General features: G+C 36.8%; 1 protein-coding gene across 2 annotated transcripts in view; it reads right to left on the bottom strand.

Moving 5' to 3' along the window:
* The window catches only part of VAV3 (vav guanine nucleotide exchange factor 3), a 154020-nt gene that overhangs the window by 87382 nt on the left and 52517 nt on the right, over positions 1–14121 (bottom strand). For both annotated transcript variants that reach the window (XM_062003205.1, XM_062003206.1), the window contains exons 3-10: positions 12110–12168; positions 11274–11339; positions 9936–10044; positions 6155–6247; positions 5986–6054; positions 3373–3476; positions 1466–1565; positions 21–116 (exon numbers count right to left, since the gene is read on the bottom strand). In XM_062003205.1, coding sequence (XP_061859189.1) covers positions 21–116; positions 1466–1565; positions 3373–3476; positions 5986–6054; positions 6155–6247; positions 9936–10044; positions 11274–11339; positions 12110–12168 — 696 coding nt within the window. The remainder of the gene's footprint in view (positions 1–20; positions 117–1465; positions 1566–3372; positions 3477–5985; positions 6055–6154; positions 6248–9935; positions 10045–11273; positions 11340–12109; positions 12169–14121) is intronic.

Raw genomic sequence — 14121 nt, 5'->3', positions numbered from 1 at the left:
AAATTTCAAAACTAAAATACCTGGAGCAGTAAGTGATATTTTAGCACTCTCTGCATTGGAACCACTAAAAGATCCCGCAACGTAAACTTCCCATTATTTGCCCTCTTGGAACATTCCTAGTTCAAAGCAAAAGAAATAAGAAAATTAGAAAATAAAAATATTCACTTAATATATATGATAATTCAGTGACATATGGGCCAAGAAACTATACAAAGCTTGAGATAATGTGTCTCAACAAATTGAAGGAAAACAGTTGATATGGCAATAATAGTCAAGCAAAAAAAAGATTGGACCTAGACATTCCTTCTTAAAAATTGCAACAGCATTTGAGTAGAATAAGCATCACCAAGATGACAGAAATTAGGCATTGCCTTGAAATAAAAAAATGAAATTACACTGGATGTCACCTGTAAGCACTGTGAAAGCAGCAAACATTGCACTTATCTTTAAAAAAAAATTCACCTTGGAAACTACAGGTCAGTCAGTTTCACTTCAGCTCCTGCAAAAAATATGGAGCAGTTCCTCTTGGAAGCAATTTCTGGACATAGGAAAACGGTGGCTGGGAATATCCAGCATGGGTTTACCACAGGCAAATCAATGCTTGATCTACTTGACTACTTGGTTAGATCTGTGAGTAGGGAGAGTCTACCTTCACTTTTACAAAACTTTCAACGTCATCCAGATAACCAGGTTGAGATGCTCCAGACAAATCAACTACTGGGTGCAGGAAAAAACACTGACCAGATCATGAGGCTCAAAAAAGATAACTAGTGTTTCCTACACTACCTGAGGGACAGTTGCAAGTAGAGCTCTTCAGGGGCCTGTCCAGGCACCCCTCTTATTCAATATCTTTAGCAATAATCTGCAGGAAAAGACAGAGGACACCCACAGCAAGTCTGCAGGCACCACCAGACTGGAGCTGCAGATCAGACTCTTAAGGATATGTCCAACAGGAACCACATATGAAGGCAACAAGACAAAGGTAAAGTCCTTTCCCTGGAATGCACTTACTCCTGAGGGCTGACCACCTCAGGAGTAGCTCTGCTGCAAAGGACCTAGGGGTCACGGCAGACAGTAAGACCAGTGAGGCTGTAAGACCAGGGCTTGTTCAGCCTACAGGTTCCTCCCAACCCAAGCAATTCTGCAATTCTGTGTTCAGGCTGAGATTTTACAAGAAACAGAAGTGTGTTGCTGATGATCACTTCCTGAAAAGAAAAAACCTAACCCTACTGAGGTCAGTGGCAGAACTCCATTTTCACTTCAGTGCCAGGATGTGCACTGCAACAGCTCTCATACTCATTTCATCAGAGGCTCCAAAAAATTACAAGAGAAACACATTCACAGATCAGTCCAACTAATCTTTAATCATAAAGTCTTTGACCTGGATGAAAGCAGGGCATATTCATAGAAACATGTGGTTCATGTGTATGTATACATGTGTATATATGTTAAAAAAATCTGATACCTCTAACTTCAATTTAACATCTTCTTTTGTCTTAGAGATGTTGTCTAAGCATGATATCGCAATCTCCACTTGACTGCAGTACTGTCCATAAATAACCAATCTAAATCAAAGCAAGAAATAAAGAGTAACAGGAACATTTGCTTATTTAAGAACAAACCTTGATCATTTTTCACCAATACATTCTCAACAATCCTCCTTTCCAAAGCAGCAGTGCCTAAATAAGCACGGACAAGATTTAGCTAACAACCTTCATGAGCAGCATGAATACAAGGAAGAGTACTCAGAAGAACACAATTTCGATCTCCCTTTAAAATGATATAAAACCATTGCAATTTCCTTAATATTCATATGTATATGTCTTGATAAATACAGGACTCATAAAAAAGCAACCTAACTGTTTTTTAATAGAACAACAGTCTGTACTACTTACAATACTGCAGATTTCCAAGGTTATAATGAATAAATTCCTTAACATGCTTAACAGACTAGGTTACCCAAACTGATCCATCTCAAACAGCTTTTACCAACTTATATCCTGTGAGCTCTCCAATCAAAATAATAGTGTATGAAAACTCAAGAAATATGCTTCAAGTCCCTTTTTTGAGGGTTCCCACGAGCTCTGCATTTGAGTTTCCTAAATTTATTTTTCTCTCATCTATCTTAACCTTTTTTTTTTCCCCTTCTCACAAGTGATGATACTGATTTAACACTTAGCACTTCTCACTACTTTTAATCACTACATGGGGTCTAGGTAGACACTAAGCCTACTTCCATCTGTTTCCTTTCTGTATAATAAAAACTTCAGGTTTCTTCCTGATGTCCTCTGTTCTCCTTTTAGCACACACTTCGGAACTACTTTTGAAACACATTCATTTTCCAGAACTTCTTGTCCCTCAATTCCCTCCTAAAGTACCAGAAAGTCTAACAGCCTGGGAAATAACTATGTCCTGCTCAAACACAAAAGCTAAAACAGGTCTCTGAAGGCAAGACTGTTTATGGGCAGTCTAGGACACTCTCCTCCCTCAGAAAACAACTCTCCTGTCTAATGTTTTACAGATGCTGCTGTCCAGTTCCTCATAAGCCTGTTCCTTCCCCATTACCCTCAAGCAAATTCCAATTAGCTCCCATGAGTCTTTTCCATCACGGTCTCAAAAGGAACTAATTTTTAACTACAAGCCTACTTCAAGGTAGGTCAGCACTGCAGACCATGGTATAAGTGTTTTTCTACTAAGTACCATAGGCATCTAAGTTCATCTATACAGTGCAACAGCTGCTCAGTGCTGGCAGAAAAAACTATCTGAAAAAGTGGATTAAAAAGAATTGGCAATTAGCCTACAGGGCATGGCATGCTGCCACAGCTCTCCTGTTTTCAGCTTGGTTGTTTTTCACAGTTTGAAGGTACAGCAAGTTTGCTTTACTGTCACACCTTTGACTGCAGGGTAAAATAAGATCCTAGTCTCTCGTCTTTTGCACTCACTTTCTCGCTTTCCAAGTTATGACCTCTCGTGTTTTCTTTAACCTGAAATAGCTTCATTTATATTTCTGCTTCATTATACTCTCTCTCCTGCTTTTATAACTCTTCATCTGTTAAACAATACACGTACATGCTGTAAAACACCCAAGATGGTTTGTATGAAAAAAATGCTGAGCAAAATAAGCTACTTAAGTTTTGTTCAAAATATATGTTACCTATGTGACAACACTGCTAAAAGTGTGGGTAAGAAGAGGGATGACTAATATAGCAATAGGTTACGTTTTGACTTTCAAGTGCAAAACATCAAATACTAGCTTAATAAGTGTACTAATAATCCAATTCAATCCTGTTTCAGAAGTATCCAAACTAAAATAGGGTAAAATATCACACTGAGTATAGATTATCACAATTAGTAAGAGTGCATCAATCTTACCTTTCCTTGTAGTTAATAAAAATTTGATAGAGGTTCTGATCATTCTTATTAACAATGGAATCATTGATTTCCTGTGTTAGATTCCTGTGAATTTTCACCAAATCCTTTAAAACAGTAATGGGAAAGGGGAAAGGTTTTTAAACACAGAATGAATTAAAGCTTTGAATATAAAAACAACTTATTTCATGGTTAGAGACATTAATTTCAATAAATTAGAAGACAGATCATTTGAGAGTAGATCTTCATTTTAAGGTTTGCTAGATCTGCCATATATTGCAACAAGTAAAACTGAACTCCAAGAACTACCTATTCAAGACTGATTTATTCTGGCTTGGAACATGAGCTGTTAATTCATCTTCATTTTATAACGATAATTTTAAAATTAAGCAAGTCAAGTAAATGCTTCAGTGACAAGATAAAGCAATGATTCATGTCCCTGAGCTGTGAAAAATTAGTTTTGTACATGACATTGGTCAATTAGTGATGTTCTAGTGCCAAGTTAACTGCAATCATAAGTTTCCCAACACAGCAAGCAAGTAATGGCTGAGGGAAAGGCAGGAATATCACAGCGATCTTATTCCCCATTATAGCAGCAATTCACTTGTTCACTATTACACTTACAGGATCTTAAATCTGCCTTAATACCATATGGACACTGTCAAAGAAGTCATAAGAAGTCAAAACAGGTTAAAAAGTTTTGAAATCAGGATAACTGACTGCAAGTGCACAGAGTCGTGCAATGCAAAATGGAGTGTTTAAAAAAGAAACCGTGGAAGATGGTTTAATGCTGTATATTATATACTACAGAAGTAATACACAATATGGAGTTGGGAACTAGGTGAAAACCACAAGTACACAAAATGTCTATCACATCACAGGCTGGGGAGTAAAACACTAAAACCAGATTAAATTTAGCTGCTAACAACTGTCTGGCCATATCCTCAGAATCTTCAGTTGCAGAAGAGAATGACATTGTTATAGAAATGCTTCCTGATCGGTATATTACAGGAGCACATTTCCTCAAGAGCATACAGTGACTCAACTAAGCAACACCCCTGAAAAATAGCTTACTGCCAATGTCTTTCTGAGCTGCTACCTCTAATTCAAAGTCAAGTTTAAATGAAAAGGATGTTGGCTACATCAGAATCTCTGGAAAGCTCCAGTGTTTCAGCATGTTACACATGTATCTTTTTTCCTCTGTATGTACATATATATCTCAATTCAAATGCAGGCATAGATGTACATACAGATGCATGTGTGCACACACATATACATAGACATACATGTACATGTACATCACACATACAGACATATGCACACAAATACATATAAATATAGAGCCATTTTATAGGATAGAACTCTGAAATCTGAGCCCTAATGTAAGGCACTCTCTTCAGATGGGTAAGCAGTTTGGGGTGGTTGGTTGGGGTTTTTTGGCATCAGCAGATGATGCTGTCCAGCACGCATTTTTCAGGGTCTATATAAGGAACGTAGCATGACCCTGAAGCACAGATCCTTCACCATAGCCCTTTAATAAGGCAAATTCATCCTGTTCTTACAACACTGCACTTGCTCTCCACACGGCAGTTTGCTGTAGAGCTCTGTGTAACAGCTATTTTTAGTTTAAAGCAGGCTTCCACTGCCCTCCAGCCTTCCTGCTGAGGAACTGCCACAGAGACAAGGTCTGAGAGGACAAAGCACTTGCACATATTTTGGGCCTAAACAAGCCCTATATTTCTTTTATTGTTTTTGGATGATTGTGAAGTGTTACTGAAGTCAGAAAAGAGCACTATCTTTTAACAGCAGAATACTGAATGCTAAAAATGAAAAGCAAAGTATAGCAACCTAACAATTTACTATCTGTCTTCCTAGTTTCAAACAGAAAGGTTTTGCAGATGTAAACACATCTGCCAAATACTTAACATTGACTAAAAATACAGGTAATTGTCACACTATTATGACTAGGCCAAAAATAAATGAAACAAAGTCATAATCACAGAAGCCTTTACGATTTCAGTCAAATTAAGAGGTCTGCTAGATAATTCAGAGGATTTACTTATCCTTTCCAGTACCAGATTTTGATTCCAAACTTAGGAGTTATCTTTAAAATGTCTTCAATGACGATAGTGTCAGGATAGATTTAAGAATTTGTAGATTAGCTATGAAAATCCTCATGGAAGCACTACTCAGCAGGCTGTGGTAGGCAACCTAACAGTCACAACTTTGCACCATCACTAAAATACCAGTGTATATTAAAAGATAACATATCTTACATAAGTTATCAGCTTCTGAGGATCAAAGACACTTCAGTTTATAACTCTTCAATCTGACACAATTGTACTATTTCTCTCATCCTACTCCCTCAAGCAGACACAACATGAAAGTATGCCCTTCCTTCTCTATTATGTTCCCCAAGATCTACAAGAATACATTGTGCACCACATTCAAATAATCATTTTGTGCAGTAACATACAACACAAATACATCATAAACAGCTATCTGATACTACTTAATGTTTTAAAATGTATTGTGTTTCATTTACTTACATTTTATAAATATATCCATTATTTCTACAAAATATCTATTCTGTTCATTAAATATGCAATTACTTACAGGAATGTTGATGAAAACAGTATCAAATTCTGATGCTGACAGAAATCTTTTCAATGGCACCATGAAAAACTGTAAGGGAAGAATAATTATATATACACTGATTATGTCATTACATTTTCTAGACTGTTACAAAAATATCTAAGTTACAATTCTATAAGCAGTATCTTACTTTCTCAATCGATTCCAGAGTTTCAGTGTATTTCTCTTCGGTTTGCTTTATTTCAGCAAGACAGCAGCTTCTGATGTCATTTTCTGTATATTTCTGCAATTACAATGGAGTCAAGTTTAAGTCATTAATAGGCACCTAATGGATAACAAATGTATTTATTTGTTTAGAATTAAGCAATTAGGATAACTGCTTCCTGAAATTTTCTGAGTACTGCAGCCTCCAAAGAGGACAGCAATAACCAGGACTATTTTCATGTTCAATTAACTGATGACTTTAAGAGTTTCACTAAAATTTAGCATCAAAGGAATACAATGAAAAGTTAATGTTTAGACATAAAATGCTGAACTCCCTGCATGTGCTTTGGGAGCTGAAATATAAGGTCATATTTAATTTACATCCAGACTGAGAAATCTTATTTAAAATACTCAGCAGTTAATACTTCCATTAAACTTAATGGAGCTAAATCATGAAACTCTGCATTGCCATAAATATTGGATTCAGTTTAATCCCTCCAAGTATGTCCTCAAATCAGGAAGTGCAGTGACCCCAAAGTTCAGTTCTTGTATATGTTTGTATGTGTCTTGGATAAAACCCTGATCTTTTTCCAGGTAAGCCACCAGACTCATAGGAAATTGAAGTAATTATCAGTAGTTTACAAGCATTCTTACTGAAGATCAGGTACACAGTATCACAGCTTCAGTAACTGGCAAATCTGATTTCAAATAACAGAGTAAATATCTGGAAGAAGGTATGGAAGCAATTGTGTCAAGCAAGACTTAAAGCATCTAGAGACATGCAGGTCAGCTTGGAGACCTGACACAGTGACTGGATAGAGTCTAACTACTAAAGGCAATGGCTGATCCAGAATGTTTTCTCCAAAACCAACAATAAGCAGTGGCTTAATAAGCTATAATACTGTCACATCCTTTATGAAGTTTGTTTATCAGTTTGTAACATCCTTCCAAGGCATCTGGCATATCCTTGACTGTATCTTGTCTTCTTTCATCCAGTATAAGGAATTCACATACTGCACACTTAAAAGACCTGATGACTAGATGTTACTCAAATACCCAGAGAGATAGGATCATAAAATTAGTACTGCAGTTCTTTCCACTCAGGAAGAGACTTTTAGCTTTTGGAAAAAAGACTTCTCTCCTTGCAGAACTTCTAGACTGCAATTGTAACAATTAGTTCTTAATACATCCAAGAGCTAGACTCCTTCCACTCCCCCTCTCTGCTTTCAGTCTGACGCACCTGCTAAGCATATCATAGCAAATAGTAAGTCACGCTTAAAACTGTTCCTGAACCATATACAGCTCCTGTGATATTGCTTGGCCACCTATGAACGGTGGGAAATGTATTCCTACTGCCTAAACTAGATGCCAAGTTATGAATCATATGAGTATATAAAGCTTAATCTGTTTGCACTTCTGTTTGCTGTTTTAACATATCTCCCTTACCCTTCTGTTTGTCTCTATGTGACTCTACAAGCAGCTCCTGCAACCAGAACATGGCTTCTGACTCTCATCTACCAGACGCTGTGTTATCTCTGAAATTACTCCTTAAAACCCAATTCGTGCAGTTATTTTTTTTTCCACAACAAACATTAAAGCACCATCCTTTATCAGCTGCAGACAGAAGTAACCCTTTTGCAAAAATATAACCTGTCATTATCAGGAGAAACATACTTTCTGAGCATCATGTGATGATCAGCATCAGCCCAAAATTAATCATTTGTTCCCAAATTCTTTGGCAGAAGAAGCAGGTACTGTCAATGGAGTATTATAAATTGACATTATTCTCATACTTCTGTGAGCTCAATACTGTTCAAATCACTTACAGTGTTTGCACTAGTACTGAGGCTGTTGTACCCAACAGGAGGTTATATTTATTTGCAAAGTATGGGGGTTTGTTCAACCGACAATAAATCAAGGATGAAGGAGATGCAAAGCATTTTGGCTGTAATTGGGAGGCTCTGAAAAGTGTTATTCTAAACAACTACTTGAAGACTGTCCTGTACTAGCATTTTCATATGCAAGGAATGCTCCCATAGCATTCAAATGAAAGAACTGTGACAAATTCTCATGTTAGCATGCAGCTTATTTATAAACCCAAGACAAAATTATCACAAACCAGAAATCATTATCACATTCAAGAAAGCTCTGACATTAAAATAATTGTGCTGTCTGCATTTACTAAATGTCATGAAAAAAAATGTTTTACTGTGTTTTCAATTTTCATTTACTTTCTATAAGAAACAAACACAAGTTTGTTTAATCTGAACTATCTAAGTTAAGACATAACTAAAATAAGAACAAGAGAGTTCTGATTGCGATATTAATCATTTGCTAGGAACATGGATGTGTGAGAGTGACATTTGCAACAGCAAAAAAAGATCAGGGAAAGTTTACACACTACTAACTGCCAGAGCCTACCAACTGTAACGGCTGAAGAAGAAAAAGCCACCCACGTTCACTATCTGAAACCCAAAACTTTATGAATTTTGAGTTTCAGTGTAAAATAAAAACTAAAAACAAGATCACAGTAAAGATTTCCTATGATTCAAACACTTTTCTAAAACACCCTGGCTGCAAGTGAACACAACTTCATTACATTTTTAAGTGTTTTTATCAACTCAATTTTTTCTTTGGTTTTCATTCAATAACCTAAGCTTCAGGACATAAACTAAATGAAGCAAAATGTGAAAACCAAACTTAACTTCCCACTTATTCCATCCTTGGTTTACATGCTCTACCTGCAGAATTTTGTATTAACCTAAAAACAGGCTTTAAAACAATATTGTTATACTAAAACCAATACAGATTAAAACAAAGCAATAATCTTCCTCCAAGGTACGACATTGGTAACTTTAGGGAATCACCACAGAGAACACAAATCACGAGTCATCTCCTCTACTTGTAGTGAAAAGATGCACAAGGTGAGGAGAAAAAAACCTCAAGGTTAAAATCTCTAGAATTTCTCTCTTCTTCATGTAACTACATTACTAAAAAGCAATATGGAAGTACAGGTAAATTTCCAATTTAAGACAACAGGAAGCATAACATACCTTCAAGTCAATACAGAGGAAGAAAACAACTGCCCTAAAAAAAACATATCCTGTCACTACTACAGACTAATATTTTCCAGATCAGAAAGCACATCTGTGAGGAAGGGCAGACAAGCACATTAGGGTTTCTCCCAATTAGCAAGTACATTTTATTACTTAGAGTTTTATTTTTCCTAGACAGTTTTGAAAACTGACCATGGTACCTTTATAGGGCAAAACTAAATAAGTGGTTTATCTCATTCTCAGTAAGATCAACCTAATGATCAACAAAAACTACAGAGCTGACTAAGCAGGACAGTCATTGGTATGAAATTATTACCAGTTGTCCTTGTTAGGACAGTTGTCCAAATTACAGCTGAAACAACAGCACTTCACAGAACTTAGTTTTAGAAGTAGGACACTTTGAAGTTTAATTTAATTGCTCTTAAAATAGCTGGCTTACTATTTATAACTGGCAAATTTACCTAAGTAATTGTTGTCTTTCATTTAATAATTAACTTTCTTGCAAAAGAATTACCATAGATAACATTCAACTGTTTGCCAAAACAGCCTGCAAAGTCTTACAAAGGAGAACGCACTGCACAACAGCTCCAGATGCAGCTGAGCATGAATGACAATTCAGTGAAACTAGCCATAAAAAGAACATGTCACAAATATTAACTTCCAAAATATAAGTGCTATTGCTTGAAAACAGCTAGGAATTGGAAAACATACAGGTTGCTGTGCTGCTTCATCTTTCATTAGGTCTTCATAAACCTCCCCACCTTCATCTTCTCCATAGACACAATCATACAACTCCTCATCTTCATCAACACCAGTTTCACTGAAAGAAAAAGACAATTGTAAAAAAAACAGCATCAGCTCTGCAAGGGACCGCTCTTCATAGGAAAAGACTTCTACAGTAAATCAAAAGATGAATTAATAGAAGCAGTTAATGAAAAGAACTCATTGTGAATAATTAAGTCCATCAATTTTCTTTCCTCAAGACATCCAAATACAACTCTATGTTACAATGGTCAGCACAACGCTGAAGACTGCATGAATTCAGAACCACACAGGAACTAAATGAGGCACCAAAAGCAGCTTGTCAGGACAATTTTGTCTCTGATGCAAGACACTGGCACCAGTCTTCTTCCTGCCTAAGAAGTGGATTTGAATTGATCCAAACATGTTTTCTTTCCAAGTGCAAAACAATTTTCCTCGGTCCCTTAAAACTGACAGTGTAATTCTGTGAAAGCATTCCCACAGTATACACAGATCACTTCAGACCACATTCATGACTTCTTCACTAGTACCCTCTATAAAACTTGCTTCCTTACATATAATAAATGTATTACAAGCATTCATAGAATCACAGAATGGTAGGGGTTGGAAGGGACCTTCAGAGATCATCCAGTCCAATCCCCCTGCCAAAGCAGGTCCATCTAGATCAGGTCACACAGGAACGAGGCCAGGTGGGTTTTGAAACCTGCAGAGAAGCAGCCTCTACATCCTCACAGGGCAGCCTGTACCAGGGCTGTCCCCCTCACAGTAAAATTATTTTTTAATATGTTTAAATGGAACTTCTTGTGTTCCAGCTTCTTTCCATTACCCCTTGTCCTGTCACTAGATGCTACGGAAAAAAGCGATGCCCCAACCTCCTAATATTCACCATTTAAGTGTGTCTAAGTATTAACGAGATCTCCCCCACAGTCTCCTCCTCTCCAGACTGAACAGCCCCAGTTCCCACAGCCTTTCCTCACAAGAAAGATGCTCCAGTCTCCTGATCATCCTGGTTGTCCTGCGCTGGCCTCTCTCCAGCAAGGAGCCCAGAACTGGACACAGGACTCCAGATGAGGCGTCACCAGGGCAGAGCAGAGGGGCAGGAGAACTTCTCTCAATTCAGACAAGCTTTCATAAGTAATTTTCCTAGTCAACATAATGGATAACAATCTTTTTAAATCAACTAAATATTGCATTGTCTTGAAAACTCTTTGTTCTGCAGCCTCATATAAGTAATACCATACAAGAGAAAGACAAAAACACTAATTTAACGAAAGATTTACAACATACTCTATTAAATCAGGAAGACCTTTGTAGATATCTTCATCATCAACACTTTCTTCTGTAGGGAAAGGCCTACAGAAAGAAAAATAGCATGAGTTATAGACAGCACTACTACAGTCACATAGGGAGCTTTTGTTTGGTTCATGAAATTTTCACACAGATAACTGTATGTTAATGTGTTCACATGTACCCTTCTTTGTCTGATGAACTAAGTATATAAGTCTAAATACACAATGTGTACTATGTGTATTTAGACTTCTGTATATTCATTGATACTTAATATAATAAAAACCACTACTGGATAGGGTTGTTATAAATCACTAACACACATCTCTGTCACTCTTTTCAACTGCAAATATTAACTATTCCTTTTAGCACAGGACATGGATCACAGGACAGGCTAGGGAATTTTGTCTATGTTTCAAAACCATCACCCATTCGTACATAATAAGAATAAAAATTTGAAAAATAAAATCTGACAACCTTGGCTTTTTTTGCCAATTTTAAGAAGGCAAAAAGGAAACCCATTTGTCTTTACACAGATCAGCACTGCACCAGCCCAACTTACAATCCTTGTGTCACAACTATCACACCGGTTCTGTAACACTAACTGCTTATTTGTTCCCTTCATATTTCACCACTTCAGTAAGCATGTCAGAGATAAGATACCCTTTGGAGCTCTTCAGAGGTCCAAAGCCTTATACAGTTATCCACTGGGCAATCTGAGTTACAACCAGAGAGGTTCTTACTGGGGGACACTGCCTTTACTGCCTCTAACAACTTTTCCAGACAGCATCACACAAGAGGCACAACTCCCACTGTGCATTAAGGCAATAACATACCTTATTCCCGTGCTTAATGCAATAGGAGTGCGAGAAAGCTTTGAAAGTGTTTCTATCACCTGGAGACATAAGAAATGGAAACCATGGTTAGTTGCAGAACAGAAGAAATAATACATTTTATACTCTACAGTTTAATTATCAGAAACACCACTTCACATCAAATGGTATAAACAGACATAAAATCTGACTGGGCCAAATACTGAGTGCACTGATCTTACATGAATTTCCCATGGGCTGATCTTCAGTGCTGGGGGATCTGATGGAAGCACAATGAGAGGAAGAGGGAAGTCTCTTATTTACAAGTTTTCGCACAACTAATAGTCACTTTGAGTGGATTAAAAACTGGGTCATACATGTCACAAATTTAACACACAAATTGCAGCTGCACCTGGATGCAAATGTAAGCAACTTTTACCTTACAGACTGCTCTGAAGATGTTTTTTTACTGGAGCTACAAAAGAAAATCTGAAATAAATTTGGTGTTTTCCAAAGAATGTCCATAAGAGGGAGCCAAATGCCAAATAAGCAAAAGCCACCTTTTCAGGACTGGCTTGCAAAGGAAAGGTGACGTCTTTTATTAGCCAAACAGTTTAAGAAGCTGCACACTAGAGTCCTTAAACTTCGTCTATTTTTAGAAGATGGCAGCAGTCTGAGAGATTTCACTCTAAAAAAAAATAACTCAAAGTTATAGAAGAGAGTCTCATACATGAACTTATTTTACTGTCAGCTTAATAATGTAAGACCATCTTGTACTCTGTCACAAGTATTTTCATATCAAGTTAAAGTAAAATCTCCAACGAAGGTTTTTATTGGCACTATCAAGACTCAGTATAGATTTCTACATACCATGAGCCCTTAGGAATAATCTTTACAATTTAAATTCTTTTTTTTTGAAGTCCTAATTACAAGACTAACTTGACCATAAAAAACACGCCTCTCTAAAGAAGGACAACAATATGTTTATACAGAAGAATGACAAAATAGAAAACACAGAGAATAATCACCAACTACAGGCCTAAACTGAAGTTATAAAGCCTCCAAAGTGAATCAGGTTTCATATGCAGAAACTAACATTTTTTTAAGCTGCTGTGAAGATTTATGTCATGGAAAATCTGGTTTTGCCTTACAAAAAAAGTCAAAGAAAAATAAAAACAAATAAATATGCAGTGAGCATAATGAAAGAGGCAGACACGTTAACTCCTACATGAATAGAAGAACTGCAATACAGTCTAGAATAAGTTTTGGAAATTGTGAATAAAAGCTGATTGAATAACCATAAAGTTAATTTTAAATTATTTCACATTAGTCAAAAGATCAAAAAGGAAAAGAGACTCCTTTAAAAAGACTGGCTGTTCCAGAGGAGTTCTGGTTTCTGTACCAGACAAGAACCTGACTCTGCACACCTGTGAGAATCCCAGTGCAGGACTGCAGGGACTGCTCAACCACATGAGATCAGACACTACGGGTAGTCGACTGAAAACTCAATATGATGCATCCTGACAGATAGGTAAACATTGATTAGCAAAAATCACAGGAAAAGAAGTTTAATGATTACTGAATCAGAGGGGTGCAGGTCTGCTGAACTGTATAACCCTTTCTTGTTTAAACGTGTTATTTTTCAACGCAGAGAAAAACTTTCTGCCAACTAATCCGCCCACACGAACTCTTTTCCTTAGAGGGATTCTCACTCACCTATCACCATCTAATCCAGTAGAAATACAGCTTACTCTCCACAATTAATTATGGTTGTTTCAAGATAACACAAAACAGATTCAAGATAACATGAAACAGATCTGTACCAAAGAAAAATATGAATTTTAGGAAGATAACTACACAATGTTATTCCCAAAATATATCACTCAATTACATATTACAGCTACCAATATGAACAAGAACAAAAAGTAAGCCTTCTAAATTAGGAGGAATAGAAAAAATTCTTCAGGAACTGATGTGAAACCTTCATGGTGGGGGAGGGAGGGACACAACCCATGCAAATTGAGGAATCAAGGAAA

This window comes from Colius striatus, chromosome 10 (assembly GCF_028858725.1).
Source record: "Colius striatus isolate bColStr4 chromosome 10, bColStr4.1.hap1, whole genome shotgun sequence".
Lineage (NCBI taxonomy): Eukaryota > Metazoa > Chordata > Aves > Coliiformes > Coliidae > Colius > Colius striatus.
The sequence above is the reverse complement of the archived record's forward strand: the minus strand, read 5'-3'. Positions and strand labels throughout refer to the sequence as shown.